This window comes from Chiloscyllium plagiosum, chromosome 39, assembly GCF_004010195.1.
Source record: "Chiloscyllium plagiosum isolate BGI_BamShark_2017 chromosome 39, ASM401019v2, whole genome shotgun sequence".
NCBI classification, from domain to species: Eukaryota; Metazoa; Chordata; class Chondrichthyes; order Orectolobiformes; family Hemiscylliidae; genus Chiloscyllium; species Chiloscyllium plagiosum.
The window spans coordinates 20,016,239-20,033,669 of record NC_057748.1 but is presented as its reverse complement, the minus strand read 5'-3'; the positions used below and the strand labels follow the sequence as shown (position 1 = coordinate 20,033,669).

The 17,431-nt window shown below is 39.9% G+C and overlaps 1 protein-coding gene across 5 annotated transcripts in view; it reads left to right on the top strand.

Annotated features, from left to right (window-relative positions):
* The window catches only part of hmgxb4a (HMG box domain containing 4a), a 46,917-nt gene extending 29,687 nt beyond the window's left edge, over positions 1-17,230 (top strand). For 3 of the 5 annotated variants that reach the window (XM_043679943.1, XM_043679944.1, XM_043679945.1), the window contains 5 exons: positions 227-291; positions 8,400-8,511; positions 10,216-10,412; positions 13,292-13,414; positions 15,899-17,229. In XM_043679943.1, coding sequence (XP_043535878.1) covers positions 227-291; positions 8,400-8,511; positions 10,216-10,412; positions 13,292-13,414; positions 15,899-15,943 — 542 coding nt within the window. In that variant the 3' untranslated portion in view covers positions 15,944-17,229. Of the gene's footprint in view, positions 1-226; positions 292-8,399; positions 8,512-10,215; positions 10,413-13,291; positions 13,415-15,898 lie in introns of all 5 variants that reach the window. The other 2 variants (XM_043679940.1, XM_043679942.1) reach the window with 1 other exon arrangement.
* The last annotated feature ends 201 nt before the right edge of the window (positions 17,231-17,431 follow it).

Here is a 17,431-nt window from a genome sequence, read left to right as displayed (position 1 = left end):
AAGCTGAGATCATAAAGGAAAACTCTGATTGCAGAGACGTTGACATTGTTCCTTAATTTATTGGTTTTGACTTTATTGGAGCATCCCAAGTTGAGAATTGGTACACTACGGTGAACTTAATCATCAGTCTCCTGCTTCAATAAATCAGCAAGGCAGTGTCTGCTCAGTTATGTCATTATGATTAAATGTAAATTGGAATCATTGCTGATCGTTATCTTTATCACAGATTTTGGTGAGCTGAGCAAAAAGTTAGCTGAAGTCTGGAAACAACTTCCTGACAAGGAGAAACAGGTAAGCATTGCCCACTCATATGTTGTTTGTCAGACCAGCCTTTAGGAACACCCCTATTATAAACTAAGCACGTCTGTTACTTTGCTTGGGTAATGTTCACACAGAATTAATCAAACCAAATTGTCCAGTGCTAGTTTTATTCCAAAATAGACACTCATCTATATATAAGTGTGAAGCTAAAAGAAGTTAATGTTTTATGGTATTGTTATTAAAAGAAGGAACTTGCATTTGTGTAGGTTTTTTTGACATCCACTAAAATCCAAAGAATTTTGCAACCAACCATTTATTTTTGAATTATATTTGATCATTGTTTAAACTGTACGTGATATCAGCTAAAGGACGGCAACAAATGACATCTGATAAATATAGCAGACATACCAAAACACATTTTTCTTACGTGATCAGACAAAATTAACTGATGCCACGGCCCAGTGAGTTTGCAGTCTGAAGCTGATGTGTTGTCAAACAAGGGTATGCCTCATTAACATTTTGAGGGAAGAATATTGGTCAGTATATCGGGAGGACTCTGGTTTTCTTCAAATTCTGTTAATAGATTTTTGGCATTGTATCTCAAAAATGCAATGCTGTTTTTAATGCCTTCTTACATGGGCCAGATTACGTTCTTAAATCCTAGAGTACCTTGATCTCGCAACATTTTGACCACTGAACCTGTTTCTCAACATATTGAGAATACTTTAACTCACTGAAAGTCTATTAATTTACGCTAAATATTAAGCATATGGATTTCCCACTTCTCTCCATTGAGGAAGCACTGACCCTTAGAGCCCAGACATTAATTTTCAATCATGAGTCTGCATCTAACTTCGTGTGATATTCCAACTGTCACTGAAAGCTTCAGTACAGGTAGTTCTTTCATAATCAATGGTTGTGTTCTTGTACAACTCTACGTTATAGAAAAATTGTGCTTTACAAACAGCAATTAAAGTGTTGGCGATGTAATCACGTTACAGCCAACACACATTTTAAAAGTACATGCTTTAGAAACAGCATGCCCAGTTTGTCAGTGACATTACAGCGAATTTGCATTGACGAAATGCACATTAAAGCAGAACGATCTGTACTGAATTACGCTTGCCAAGGCATGATCAGTTGATTTGGATCTAAGTTAGAATAACTATTTGATGCTACATGCAATGATACCTTTGATGTTTCTGAAAATATTTATGAAAACCTGTCAATGATCTGAATTGTTCCATGTCAGTGTTGATGCGTCATCCGAACATCCCTTCACTCCTCTTCTCACTCTGTGTTCCTTTCTCCCTTTAAATTTTCTTCACCGCAGCCACTCCTTGTTCCACATTTTAGCCACTTTCTGGAATTATGACAGTATTATATTTCTGAATGCTGGTTTTGTTCTCCCTGACAAACAGAAACATTTATCCCATCAAATCCTTTAAAATCGTATTCTGCCAATGCTCTGACTGCTGCAAGAGAAGTTAGACAGCACGATTTTCTGTAGTCAAACATTACTGTGGGGTCAGATCAGGTAGCACAGAAATAGGAGCGGGAGTAGACCATTCAGCCCTTTCGTAGTATCATGGCGTATCTATATCCATCCCTTTTCAAGAGGCTATAGCTCAGTAGAAAAGGTGGATACAATCAAAAGGTCTAAGTTGTTAACAAGGAGACATAGAAAACCATGCCTGACATGCTTGAGGTAGATAGATTCTTGTGAGGCAAATCTCTTTAGAGTCATAGAGATGTACAGCATGGAAGCAGACCATTTGGTCCAACCCATCCATGCTGACCAGATATCCCAACCCAATGAATCAAGATTTATTGGGAATATGGAATTCCAATCAGTCATGAGCTTATTGAATGGCTGAGCAGGCTCAAGGGGCTGATGGTCTTCTTCTGTCATCAAAGGCAAAGCATTTTGTACCCAGTTTCTCAGGACTAGACTGCCCAAAGCCCCAGGCGAAGGTGAGGACTGCAGATGCTGGAGATCGGAGTCAAGATTAGAGAGGTGCTGGAAAAGCACAGCAGGTCATGCAGCATCCGAGGAGCAGGAAAATTGACATTTTGGGCAGAAGCCCTTCATCAGGAAAAAAAGCCTGGCTGCCCTCTGCAAAGCACAAGTGACGGAATAGGTTCCACTTAGCTGGAGAGGCAGCTCCAGTAGCACTCAAGTTTGACACCATCCAGGACAAAGCAATCAGCTTGGCACCACTTCCAACATATTAAACATTCACTGTCTCCAACATTGCTTCCCCCCCCACCCCCAATGAACTGCAGTGGTTCAAGAAAATGGCTCACCATGTTCTTCTCAAAGGCATTTATGGGTGGGCAATAAATGCTGGCCAAGCCATCGATGCTGACATATCATGACTCAATAAAACAAGACATTGTATGTGTATGGATTTTGAAAAGGCATTTCTGCTGAATAGTGTTGTTAGCAAAGACAATGGAGTTAAATGCACTGCAGCAGCAAAATGAATAAGAGACAAAGAAGAAAATAATGATAGTGGTTGTTTGAAGTAGTGTGGAAATGTGAAGTGGTCTTTCTAAGGTTCTGCAGGGTCTGTTTGTGGTGCACTGCTCTTTTCAATGTATATTAATCACCTGGACTTGGGAGTATAAGGCATAATTTAAAAGTTTGCACATAGTAAACAGGGAGGAGGATGGCAGCAGATTGGTGAAATAGGCAGATAAAATGTAATACTGAAATGTGAACTGATGTATTTAGTTTCGAAAAAATGAGAGTCAATATAAAGTAAATGGTGCAGTTGTAAAGTTTATGTAGGAAACGAGAGATTAGGGTTGTGCACGAACAGGTTTTTGAGGCTGACTTGATAAATTAGACTGTTAATACCCCACCCACAAGGAACATATTACCTTTTATAAATAGTTACAAGAAATGAAATTATTCTGAACCCTATGTCTAGTTATGAGTGCCACTCTTTAAGAATAACCTTAAACCCTTGGTCAGAGCACAGGGGAAAAAAAATCAACAAATTGTTACCAGTGATGCGAACATTTGGTCACTTGAAGTCTGGAGAAACCTAGAAAATAGGTGCATGAGTAGGCTATTCGGCCCTTCTAATCTGCACCACCATCCAATATGATCATGGCTGATCATACAGCCTCAGTATCCCATTCCCGCTTTTCCCCCATACTCCTTGATCCCTTTAACCACAAGGGCCACGTCCAGCTCCCCCCTGGAATATATCTAATGAACTGGCCTCAAAAGCTGCTTGTGTGAGAGAACTCCATAGGTTCGCAACTCTGAGTGAAGAAGTTCTTCCTCATCTCTGTCCTGAATGGCTTACTCTTTATTCTTAGACCAGCTGTGTGTTTTTGATTCTATGTTGATTTCACCAGTTTCTTCAGCTCCTCTCCCTTCACTTATACCAGATCCAAGTCGGCACTGCCCTTTTGAACTATCCTACCTGTCCATCTTACTTCCCAACTATCCGCTCAACCCTCCATTCCCACCTATCTCCACCAACTCCAACTACGTCCACTTATCGCATTCCTAGCTACGTTCCCCCCAGCCCATCTCCCTCCCATTTATCTCTATCTCCTTTCCTTTCCCCCCACCCCCGTCACTATGAAGGCCAGTATGCCATTAGCATGTAATGCTATGCTGTAAAAATTACATAGTAAATAAAGTGAAGTTGTTTTTTTCTGTTGGGGGGGAATGTGGGATTTTAATGGAATGGCAGCTCATGTTTGACGGGCCACATTGGCTATTCATGTTCTTGTTTCTTAGGTTGATATGTTTCCGTTCCAACTGAGTATTGTAAGCACTGCAGTTTCACTTAAGTACAATTTGTTACCTGTTTTAGTTTGAAATTGGAGCTAAAAACTTGTTCAGAACTTAACTAATGCAGATGTGTGGGCTGTACATCACTGTGATTAGCAAATATCATGTTCATTTGGTTGTTAGTAAGAGGAAGGCTGTGCACAACTGAGCCACATTTGCAAAATCCAAAATAAACATCTATATTTGGTGTGATTCCAATTGGGCAGCACTTGTTGAACAATCTGAGTATTTATTCCTGTATGGTATGTGGACAACCAGAGCAAGACCAGCTTTTGTTGCTCATCCCATGTTGCCCTTAAACTGATTGGCTCTCAGAGCTATTTCGGAGAGTAATTAAGAGTCAACCATAATGCTGTGGGTCTGGAGACTATGGATCTCTGGTCCAGTAATGTTACCACAATGTCATCACATCAACGTCAGGAAAGGTGGGACTTGAACCCCAGACCACCTGGCCCCAAGGTAGAGACAGAATCACTGCAGATACTTTCTAATCAGAGATGTTATTACACACCACTGGAACGGGTGGGACTTGAACCTGGAATGTCTGGCTCAGAGGTAGGGATACCATCTCTATGCTACAAAGGCTGCATTAATTAATGCTAATAGCTACACCAACAGCCAGTTGAAAATAATTAGCCAAGCTTGTAATGTGGATCATTTATAATTGTTGGAAGTGATGTATGTTCAAAAGTAGGAATCTGTCCTCTGCAAACAACAAGGAATATATTCAGGCTTTACACCATTTGTTTTAAATTGTCTATGAGCTTGGGAAGCCTTTACCCCACATTGCGTTCTTCATAGCACTGTCTCAGCCGAACTTGACAACTCATCAGCACCCTTCATCTTGTGGTATAAGTTATTGTGACAGTTTGAAATTCTTGCATTTGTTCTAATGAATGCAACCTCACAACTTTGGCACTAAAGACAGGAAGTGCTAGAGCAACTCCATAGGTTTGGCAGCATCTGTGGAGAGAGAAAAACTGAGTTATGTTTTGACTACAATATAACTCTTGGAAGGAAAAACAAATGTTGACAACATGTCTCTCTTTTCAACAATATTCAAGTGTTCCATATTTGCAACAAGTTTGTTGACTAGAGTTTTTTTTGTGTTCTTTGCTTTGCTCAAGAGATGACATGATTGCGAGCATGGGGAGACAAATGACATGATTTTCCAACAGTTATGGTCTGTGACTTGACAGACCACCTAGTCTTTTGCTGCACATTAAGTTTTGTTTGTTCATAATTCTGATTGAGTGCTGGCTTTTCTGAAATCATGGCTGGGTACGCGATGAAATAGTGTTTGTACAAACAATTTGTTGGATTTTGGAAGTTTGTGAACACAGTTACATAATATTGGCAGTCGAAGATTTGTAAGATTTTGTTTGTTTATTTGAGATTGTTTGTTTGTTTGTTTATTGAGCTAATTTGATAAGCAGTAGTTTAGATGTAATACATTAGTTAATTAAACAAAGTAATGTATGACCTGTGACAGATGAGAATACTAGGTTTAGATTAGATTAGATTCCCTACAGTGTGGAAACAGGCCCTTCGTAGGTTTAATAAATAACCTCACAGTAAAAGATTACCTCAGAAGTCATGTTCATAGTAGGAAAGAATTTAATATTCAGATTGAGTGTGAGAAACTTGGATCAGAAACAATTGTGTTAATTTAAATAAAGGAATTATAATGAAATGAGGATGAAGTTAACTAAAGTGGACTGGATAAACAAACCAAAGCTAACTAAGCAAGTTGAGAGCATTAAGTTGAAAAAAGTCAGTGATGGCTCCAAAAACTGGGATAAGTTCAGAATCCCCAAAGGATTTTGGAAAAGATGAAGAACAAACTAGTGAACGATATAAAAAGTGTTAATAAAAATTTCTTTAAATATTTAAAAAGAAAGAAAGGGGTCAAAGTGAACATAGGCCTCTAAGAAAATTAATCTCAGGAGACAGCTATGCAAACAAGGAAATGGCATAGGAGTTAAACAAATATTTTATGTCAGTCTGTACTGTGGAAGATACTTTGAATGTCCTATTAATATTAAAGAATACAGGAATGGAATTCCGTGCCATCACTAGAGAAGTAGTACTGGAAAAACTAATGGGGCTAAACTCAGAAAGCCAGACAAGTCCCCTGGCCCTGATGGTGTGCATCCTGGCATCCTAAAAGAAGTACTTCTAGAGATAGTAGATACATTGTTTGTAATTTTCTAAACAATTCTTGGATTCTGGAGAAATATTAGAAAACTGTCAATGTGACACCTGTATTCAAAAAGGAAGGAGGTTAAAAATGGTAACTGTGGGCTAGTTAGTCTAATATCTATTATTTGAAATATGTTGGAATCAATCATTTAAGGAAGTAATGGCAGCATATTTGGAAAAATCATAATCTGATGAAGAAAAGTCAGTGTGGCTTCATGAGCGGGAAATGGTGTCTGATTAATTCATTAGAGTTTCTTGACGAAGTCTCAGTCAGACTGCCTTGCTGATCTTAGACGGGCCTTATTCTCTCCTGAGTTACCCTTTTGTCCTTAATGTATTTAGAAAATCCCTTTGGGTTCTCCTTAACCTTATTTGCCAAAGCTATCTCATGTCCCCTTTTTCCCCTCCTGATTTCCCTCTTAAGTATACTCCTACTGCCTTTTCTAAGGATTCACTCAATCTCTGCTGTCTATACCTGACACATGTTTTTTTCTTTTTTAATCAAATGCTCAATGTTTCTAGTGTCCAGCATCCCCTACACCTGCCAGCCTTGCCTTTCACCCTCACGGGAACGTACTGTTCCTGGACTCTTGTTATCTCATTTTTTTGAAGGCTTCCCATTTTCCAGCCATCCTTTTACCTGCAAATATGTGTCCCCAATCAACTTTTGAAAATTCTTGCGTAATACCGTCAAAATTGGCCTTGGTCCATTTTGAACTTTAACTGTTAGATCCAGTGTATCATTTCCATTGCTATTTTAAAACTAATAGAATTATGGCACATCTGGAGTACTGAGAACAGTTTTGATCCCCTTATTTAAGAAAGGATATTATTTCATTGGAGACAGTGTAGAGAAGTTTTACTAGAATGATTCCTGAGATGGAGGGATTGTCTTCTGAGCAAAGGTTGAACAGGTTGGAATTCTACTCACTGGAAGAAAGTGTGGACTGCAGATGCTGGAGGTCAGAGTCGAAAAGTGTGGTGCTGGAAAAGCACAGCAGGTCAGGCAGCATTTAAAAAGCAGGAGAGTTGACGTTTTGGGCATAAGCCCTTCAGGAAGTGGGGGGTGGAATTTGCTCGAAACGTTGACTCGCCAGCTCCTTGGCTGCTGCCTGACCTGTAGCTTCCAGTGCCACACTTTTTTTGATCATACTCACTGGAGTTCAGAAAAATGAGAGGTAATCTCATTGCATCGTATTGGATTCTTAAGGAGCTTGATGAAGTAAATGCTGTGAGGATATTTCCCCTCATGGGAGAGTCTAGGTTCAGACAATATAGTCTCGCAATAAAGGGACACCAATTTAAAATGAGGTTAGGAGGAATTTCTTCTCTTGAGGATTGAGAGTTCTTGGAGCTGCTTGTCTCGGAAAGCTATAGGCAGAGTTCTTGTGTATATTTAAGTCTTTCGCTTTCTTGTACTTGCTCACTTGCACACTCGCACGCATTTTCACGCATGTCAAGGGTTATGGGGAAGGGCAGGAAAGTGGATTCAAAGAATATCAGATTCGCTATGATCTTGAATGGCAAAGCAGACTTAAGGGAATGAACAGCCCACTCCTGTTCTTATTTGTTATGACCTTCAGTTGCTTCCATCCCAAAGCTGTTCTGTCGTATAGAGAAGCAGAGATAGTGGACTGCAGTGGTTTGGAGTCAAGGGGGTGTTCATCCTTGAAGTTTTGCAGACTTTGGTAGTAGCAATATCTGTTCTTCCCTCAAACTCCTGATCTACTCCCAGGAAGTTGCTGGCTCGTTCCCTTGAATCTTCTCTCATTCTCACTTCCTATTTTATTTTGGGAACTGGCAATCCACGCATCATCTATCCGAATCCTTGTGGCTAATTATTATAGTTACTTATGACTTCTGGGTGACTGTTATCCCTTACCCAACTCCATTTAAAAGCTAGTTGTCATTCCTTCTAAGACGAGGCATCATCATCTCCCATATATTTCACTAAAGTAATTAAATTTTAAGAGGGATCGCAATTTTCAATAATGTCGACTTCAACACTTTCCTGTTAGTGGGTTTTGCAAAGATTTATTTTCAAGCTGTCCTTAGTTATGAGAACTGATCTTAAATTTATCCCACTGCAGGGAATGTGAGATTTTCTTTGTAATTGTAGGTCTGGAAGCAAAAGTGCCAATACCTGCAGCACAAGCAGAACAAAGCGGAGGCCATGACAGTGAAGCGGAAACTGACTGACTTATTGGAAGAGACAGCTACTAAACAGAAAGGTATTCTTACCAGAGAGCAATTCTACATGAATAATGATAAACAGGGACCGATCCACAGTCTGCTCCAGCCTGCCCCTCCACAGCTACAATCTCAATTTATTCACTGTCCATCCCAGCTGGAGGCCAGGTAGTTTCTTGGGAAAACAGATTAAATCCCAAACCAATTAGACAAAACAATCTGGGGAGTTCTCCCTGGCCCCACCTTCTCTAAAATGGTCACCACCCCCCATTCTGTACATCATCATTCTTTATATACAAGCGTTTTTAAAAATTAATTCACGATGTGGGTGCTGAATAGGCTAGCATTTATTGCCCACCCTTAATTGCCCTTGAGAAAGGGTCGGTGAGCTGCCTTTTTGAATCGCTGAAGTCCCATGTGGTGTAGGTACACAGGCAGTGCTGTTAGGGAGGGGAGTTCTCAGATTTTGACCCAATGGCAGTGAAGGAATGGCACTATAGTTCCAGATCAGGGCGGTGTATCGCTTGGAAGTGAATTTGCAGATGGTAGTGTTCCCATGTAACTGCTGTATTCGTCCTTCTGGATGGTAAGAGGTTGTGGGTTTAGAGGATTCTGTCAGAGAAGCCTTGGTGAGTTATTGCAGTGCATCTTGTAAATGGTGCACACTGCTGCAGCTGAGGTGATTTGTTCCAGCCAGAGTCGCTGTTCTTGTCGGATGGGGAGCACCTCTTAACATCTAATCTCAATTTGTGCTTGCACCACCTCAGGGTATGACCCCTGCTCCTCCATATTTAGTGGAAACAAACGGTCAACTTCAACACACACTTCATCTTCTAAAGCTCGATCAAATTGCCCCTAAGTTTATTCTTGTCCAAAGTGTGCAGTGCTTCTCTCGATAACTGAGATTCTTTAGGAATGAATCTAATGACTTTCCTCTGCACCTTTACAGAAGTCTCAATAGAATTCACCGTATGAGGGCAGGAAAATTGGCCATAGTATTTTAACTATGAAGCTTGAGAAGACTTGGCCTTTATGCTTTGTTTTCTAGTCGTTTATCCTGTAACTCTCTTTAGTGAGCAGTTGGACAGACCTTTTGGTTGTTCCTATCTGGAGAAATGCCTTCAGGAGACCTTGGAAAAGATATTTACCTTCTGCCTGTTACGGGATATGTTACAGTTCACCAAAAGGACACCAGAGCTGGAAGGTCTTAATAATGAGGTCAGGTTCCACTACCTTGTAGTTCAGGAACTTACCAGGTTTTGAGGTGACCTAATTGGGATCTAGAGTAGATCTTGAGAAACTATTTTTTTACGTTAGGGGAGTCCATAACAAGGTTGCATTATCTTGTGATTAGACCAAGACCATTTGGAATGATATCAGGAGACATTTTTTTTCAAACAAAGGGTAGTGAAAAATCTCCCAAAAAGCTGTGGATGCTGGAGGCCATTCAAAAAGTTCAGTACTGAATTTAGTGAATTTTTGTTTGGCAAGACTTTGGAACATTGTAGGTAAACGGAGTTGAGGTCTGATTAACCATGATCTAACAGAAGGACAACAGCAAGGGCTGAATGGTGAGACTTCAAGAGGAGAGAGGGATTTCCCAGATGTATACATTGTAAACAAAAGATGTTGGAATTACGAGAGAGAGTCTGGGTAGGCTGGAAGGTGCCTTCTGAAGCCTGTCTGTCACTTGCTATGAGCAAATTCTATGATTTTCTCCTCTTTTATTCTCCTCTGTATTTCAGGCAGACAAAATTCTTCATCTCTATCCAGTGTGGCATCATCACACAAGAAATCCACCCATTTGCTGGGATTGGGAGGAAGCAGTCACTCCTCTTCCCCCATTAAAATGCCAGAGATCGATCCAATTGATGTCGCAGCCCACTTGCAGCTTCTCGGTGAATCATTGAGTCTCATAGGTCACCGATTGCAAGAAACTGAGGTGAGATGTTAATGTGAAACTGGTAAAAAGAAATGTTGGACAATTCCCTTAATAAATACAGGAGAAAAATTAACTGCAAGATAAATCTGACATTATTTTACTTGAAGATAAAAGGGAGTTTCCATATTACCCCCCCATACTTCCTTTAATGTTTGCCCAGAACACCAAATTTAAATAGAAATTTTAATTTTGCCCTACAGTGGTCACCTTATTTAGACTGGCAATTTTAAAGATTTATAACTAAACCCTTTCTCCCTGCCTGAATGAAATTGTACAGGTACACAATGCTTTATAAAAAATCCAAAAAGCTCCGAAATGTGAAGATTTTGCTTCCTCCATAACAATGTTGTTTGCCATGCAAACAGTTAACCCAAATCCATACTCATTCAACACATGTCACTCCGACGTGACGTGGTGGCATGGCCCAGCACTGGCAGGCATCAGTTCTGTCTCAGGGCTCGTAGTCCTCACAGGTGTGGCTGCTGTTCAGTAAGAGTTTTTTAATATCGCTGTTAAACTGTCACTTACTCCAAAATCTAAAAAGTTCTGAATTCTGAAAACCATCTGGCCCCAACAGTTTTGGGTAAAGGATTGTGTACCTGTGCAATGATGCAAACGCCCTCCTCCTCTAAACACCTTTCTACTTCAATATATTTAAGTGGAAGCTCGGTAAAGAGCTGAGGGAGAAAGGAATAAGAGGATGTGCTGATATGGTAAGGTGGAAAGGTTTTGGACTACTTTTTAAATTACTTACATTGTGGAAACAGGCCCTTCGGCCCAATAAGTCCACACTGACCCGCTAAGCGCAACCCACACCACACCCGTTCCCCTACACTTACCCCTTCACCTAACACTACGGGCAATTTAGCATGGTCAATTCACCTAACCTGCACATTTTTAAAATGTGCAGACACGGGGCGAATGTGCAAACTCCACACAGTCAGTCGCCTGAGGTGGGAATTGAACCCGGGTCTCTGGTGCTGTGAGGCTGCAGTGCTAACCACTGTGCCACCGTGCTGCCCACTAACATTTAGTGGAAGATTACCACTGGCATGAATCAGTTAGACTGAATGGCCTCTTATGGCTGTAAAATTCTATTAACATGCATACTTTAAAAGTGAAATGTGGTCTCATTTCACAATTTGTGAATATAAATCTTGTCTTGTTGATATTACCCTTGCCTTATGAACTTGAGCAGGTCTCCCAGGTTAGTCAGGTTTTTGAGAGAACTAAGACATTTGGTTTTACAATGTGATAGATGGTATCCTTTAATCTTCAGGACTCTGGCTTGAGTGAAGCTCAGCTGTATTGTCTGCTGGCTGTAAGGTTCCTCATCAAACTTGAAGCCAGAGAGAGCTTTCTGTGTTGTCAACTGGGAGGAAACCTTGAGCTGATGGTTGTGCCAAGGCAACAAACAGTGTTTCTATGAGCCCACCTGAAGCCTGCTGTTGGAGTCAAGGGAGCATTACTATGTATCTGGCAGAAAGTTAAAAAGAAAACTGTTTTAACCATACAATTTTAAAATGTGTCTTGTCATCCTCACCTAATATCTATATTTTAATGCTTGACCAAACACACACAGTCATATCTGGTCCTGTGTTCACCTGAAGTACGGACACACTGCCCAGTGCTGGTCACTGGATATTTCTTATATTGAAAAATATATTTGGGGGGCGATTTTGAAATGTTCCATTTTTTAAAAGATTTACAAGGATATTGCTGGTACTGGAGGGTTTGAGTTATAACAAGAAGTTGAGTAAGCTGAGACATTTTTCACTGAAGTGTCGGAGGTTGAAGGGCAACCTTATAGAAATTTATAAAATTATTGAGGGACGTGGATAAGATAAATAGCCATAGTCTTTGTCCCAGGGTAGGGGAGTCCAAAACTAGAGAGCATAGGTTAAGATGGGATGGGAAGGATTTAAGCTGGTACAATTATGTTTAAAAACTGTGATGATACTGCTCCTTTAACAAGGGGTTATGTTGTCCTTATTTTTTTTTCAAGAGATCATAAAAACACAGATTCCAATAAGTCCAGGCTTGGATGGGTTTTGATTATAGCTAACAGATACTACCTCAGGCAGAAAGGCTTTCTTTAAAACAAAACACCTGTACAATAAAAGGGGAGGGCTAGTTCTCCCATTAATTCTCTCGCGCGCGCTCTCTCTTTCTCTCTCTCTCTCTCTCACGCTCTCTCTCTGACATCTCTCCTGTAAAACTCTGTGTTTGATTGTTCCTATTGTACCAAGGGGTGTTATGGGGATTGTTGCAAATATTTGAAACAGTATTATTAAGTTGGGATAATTTGTTGAGTTTTGGGATGTTAAATTATTCCGTATTTCGTTCGTTTTTTTGTGTTTCATTTGGTAATCTTGTAAATAAATTATATTCTGTTTAAAACTAAGTGGTTTGGCCAGCTGCATTACACCTGCTTAAAACAACTAGCAAAGTTAGGATCTAGGCTACTTTCTTGAAATGTTTTGAGTGGGTCTGGCTTGGTCCATAACAAAGCTATCTGGATAGGTGCATGAATAGGAAGCGTTTAGAGGGATATGGGCTAATGTCTAGTTGGCATGGGCAAGTTAGACTGAGCAGTTTCTGTGCCCTATGACTCTAATTGGGAGCTGGCATTGCAAACAGTTCTTCAGTACAATAATTTTGAAATCATTGTAGTTTCTCCAAGCTCCACCTTCATTGGGATTAATCCCCAGGAAATCAAATCTGGGACCTTCCTGGCCCTAGTAGCTCCAAGGATGCATGGTATCGAAGCATGATTCTTTTTTTAAAAAGGTTATGGCTAGAATTATATATAACAGAGTCATACTTTTGCCTTGCATTAAAAGATTGGTTAGAGTAAAATGTCTCGTTCTTGTTTCTAGGGGATGGTGGCAGTGTCTGGGAGTCTCTCTGTCCTGCTGGATTCCATCATCTGTGCACTCGGTCCTTTAACTTGCCTCACTGCGCAGGTTGAATGTCTCAATGGGTGTCCAAAAGAAGTCCTGGTAAAGTATTTCCCTTACCACCTTGCTCCAATTTTACATCAGAATTAATACATTGCCTTCCAAGGAGATTTGACAATGAGCAAATAATCTGAGGCTGATGCCTCCCTGTACTCTAAGTCTCCTGATCGCAAGTGAGCTAAGACGGTGCTTGGTCCTGTAGAATTTAACCTAATATTTACAAGTCAGGATTATCCCAAGTTCTCACTTCTGAATGGACCACTTAAATTTAATGTTGACCTCTCTGTTTGTACATCTTCTCTGCAGCCGTAACATTGTATTTGTCTATTTGTTCTAGTACCGTTATGCACTTTGAATGGTATGATCTGTCTGTACTGCACGCAAAACAAAACTCTTCACTGTACCTAGGTACATGCGACAATAACAAATCAAAGCAAATCTTTCTGATGAGGGCAAAGGGAGACCTGCAATCGAAGCTTTTCATCATGCGCATATTGGGACAAACACATAAATAACACCTTTCAGTTGTTTGAACCTTTTCATCTTTGTTATTCATAATGAATGCAAAATGAAAAACTTCAATATCATTTCTTTTTCTCAGCAGTGCTCATGTTCTGTGTTACTAAGTGAATAGAAGACTGTTTCTCTTATAATAACAGAAAATCTTTTTAGTGGCAGATAGACTGACAATTTAGAAGACCCAGCTCAGGTAATTGGGAAACAGTTTAGCAATGAGGAAAATATTTTTTGTCAACACTACGTTATTATGAAAAGGCAGTTAAAACATGTTCAATGGTAACTTTCAAAAAGGTGATAATGGAGAATTTGGTTTATTTGAATTTTCACACAACGGGTTGTTACACAGAATTAAGGCTCATGAGATTGGAAGATAATGTTGAGGAGCACTTGATGGACAGACAGCAGAGGCTAGGATAAACAGGTCATTTTAAGATAACTGTAGAACTAGTGGAATCCCACAGGATCTGTGCTTTAATACTAGCTTCTACGGTCCACGTCACTTATTTAAATGATGAGGCTGAAGTTCGTGTTCAAGTTTGCAAAGCACGGTGGTAATGTAAACTATCAAGAGGACACAGATAGACAGCTGCAATGAGAGGTAAACAGGTTAAGTGAGCGGGTAAGAAGGTGACAGATGGATTGAAATGTGAACAAGTGTGACATTAATCACTTTGGAAAACAGAATATGTTTTGGTTGTTATACTCTCAAAAATGTTTATTGATTTGGTCAGACATGATTTCCTTTTCACAAAAAAAACAGTGATTACCTAATTTCTTTGTGATTTTTCCAGGGGTGCTGTTACTAAGTACTGATACTTAAACATTTTTTGGAAATTGTAGGATGTAAATTACTTTCGTTATCTCTCTCCATTTTAAATACTGGGTGACTTTAGTGTATAAGAGTGAGTCTGTTTGTTCTGCCACAGAGAGCACATCAGTCGGAGTCAGTAAACACTCTGTTGCTGATGTGGCATTATCTCGGCTTTGGATGCTGGATTGCTGAGGTTTGTTTTTGTTTTGTGATTCAGACCAGCTCGGTTTTCTGTGTTTTCGTTTATTGATTTAAATATCAATGGGAACCGTGGTTTTCTATTTGGTATGGTGCAACAAATTGGCTTGCCTTCTGTATATCAGATGTTACTCATTTCTAAGCCTAGTAATTGACTGTTGGCAGACTGTTTTGACTGAAAGGCTTTACTTGGTCCTGTGTAGATAAATACAGGGGGCATTGGAAAATGAAGAAGAGCAAGATCCTTTGTTTTTTGACTATGACAGTATTCCTTGGCCTTAAGGCGTTGTGCACGGTGATAGCTTCCCTACATTTGAAGTTTCAGGTTCAAGTTTTGATTTGATGACCATAGCAAGTGCATCATAACAGATCCCAAGCAAAATATTATCCATAGTCCAAGATACTATTAAACCCCCATGCACATTATTCCTCAGCCACAAGGTTAACTCTCCCCTTCTATCATTTATAGAGAATAATTGTGGGCACAGAATTTGTAAAGCTATTCAAAAACTCAACAGCATCTGTTGAGAGAAAGCAAAGTCAACATTTCAGGTCCAGTGACCTTTTTTTTGAGAACTTCTTCATTAACTCTGCCTTCTCCCACAGATGCTGCCAGACCTGCTGAGTTTCTCCAGCAATTTCAGTTCTGATTTAGTGTTTCCAGTATTCGCAGTCCTCTGGATTTAAAAAAATATATACTCGCTGTGTTTCACCCTGCTTTTATGGGGAGATGGTTTTGTCAGGAGTACTATTTGCTGATGTTTATAGAGACTTGCACTCACTTACTGAAGTAGGCTGTTGACTGCAAGTTCTGCCAAATGTATATCACGTTGGTTGAAACAGTGCCCTTTCGGTTGTGTTCTTCCCTCTAAACATCTTCCTTGGCCAAGAAAGACTGACGGGAGGTGGAATTTACATAGTATTAGTAGGACTAAGATCAGATTGTCCTCTCGAGTTACAGAAGCTGCTTTCTGATGATTTTTTTTTTATCCACCCAGGCCCATACTCTGGATAACATTGCTTATATCATGCCAGGCCTTTGATCTTTGTGGATTGTTGGAACTGGAAGAATACCAGAAAACTGAATAATATATTGTACATAAAGACTTGGCTGTGGAGGAACACGTGTGTTCTGTACCCTTTCCCATAGTATTGTAATTATTGTTGAGTGGGGTGAAAGCCTGGTTTTGAACTGTCAAAACACATACTGCAGGGCTTAGTGGGAAGATTGCGATTTACCGTAGAGATTATGGACTGACTGGCACTTACGTGGGACCACTTCAACACCAAATGAGAAAGCAAGCGCTGGATCATCTTACGCTGAAGTCTAAATGTTATCACGGGTACATGTCATTTTGTAAGTCTGTAATGTTTAAACAAGATGTATGTCACAATTTTTGTTTTAGAATTGTGAATCTGGAATAAAGAAAGGTTGGAAATATGTAACTGCTTAGTTGCCCACTGAAACAAGAAAACTGCAGTGTTCCAATGGAAGTTCAGATTCACAGGTGCCAAACCGACCTTGAACTTTTAGGTGCTCAGCTATCCATTATATGTTTGCAGTTACCTTTCTATTTCAATTGAATTATTTTATACAATTGAAAATGCAGCCTGTCTTGTGTTTCACAGCAGTTCCCATTCTGTCCTTGGTGCATTAACTCAATTTAATTCTTCCATGGATTTTTTTTTATTGTAGGTATATTCGTATGAATCCCTTGCTTTGAGCACAGCTTATAACGGATGCAATGTTTTGTGATTAATTGTTCTCTTTCAAAGTTGATTCTATGCATAGACTGTCTCATACAGGATCATAGGGTTTAACACCACCTCATTTTTGCTTTAGACTAGCAAAATCTTGCAAAGTTTTGTCTCTTTATCCATTACATCTTAACTCTACCTTTACCTTTCCTTTCCTGAACAACTTGACAGGTACCTAGGTAATTGTTCTTGATTTTATTTATTCACTCACAGATCGTGGGCATTGCTGGCTAGGTCAGCACTACATTCATTCCTAATTGCCTGGAGAAGCTAGTGAGTTTGTCATCTTCCTGAACCACTGTAGTCCAATTGGCAAAGGGGCCTTCACAGTACTGTTTGGGAGGGACTTCCAGGATTTTGTCCTCGTGACACTGAAGGAATGGCGCTGTACTTCTAAATCAGGGTGGCATATGGTTTGGAGAGGAATTGCAAGTAGCAGTGTTCCCATATCTCTGCTGCCCTTGTCCCTTAGATGGTGGAGATTGCAGGTTCGGAAGGTGCTGTCGAAGGAAGTGAGTCTGGATGCTCGGTGTTAAAATTGGTATATTTTGTTGAGCTATTCCATTCCTACCCTTTTTCTAACTCCCTGCAAAAAAAAAAACTCCCCTTCGATATTTATTGAATTTACTTCCATGTGCTTTTGGGCAGTTTTCTCTCGAACTGTATATTTTTTTAAAAAAAATCCTGATTCATTTGGAATCCGTGGGTCCTCAGATTACCTACCCGCCTGCCACTGGAAACCACTTCTCCCATTTAATTTTAAAACCTCATTA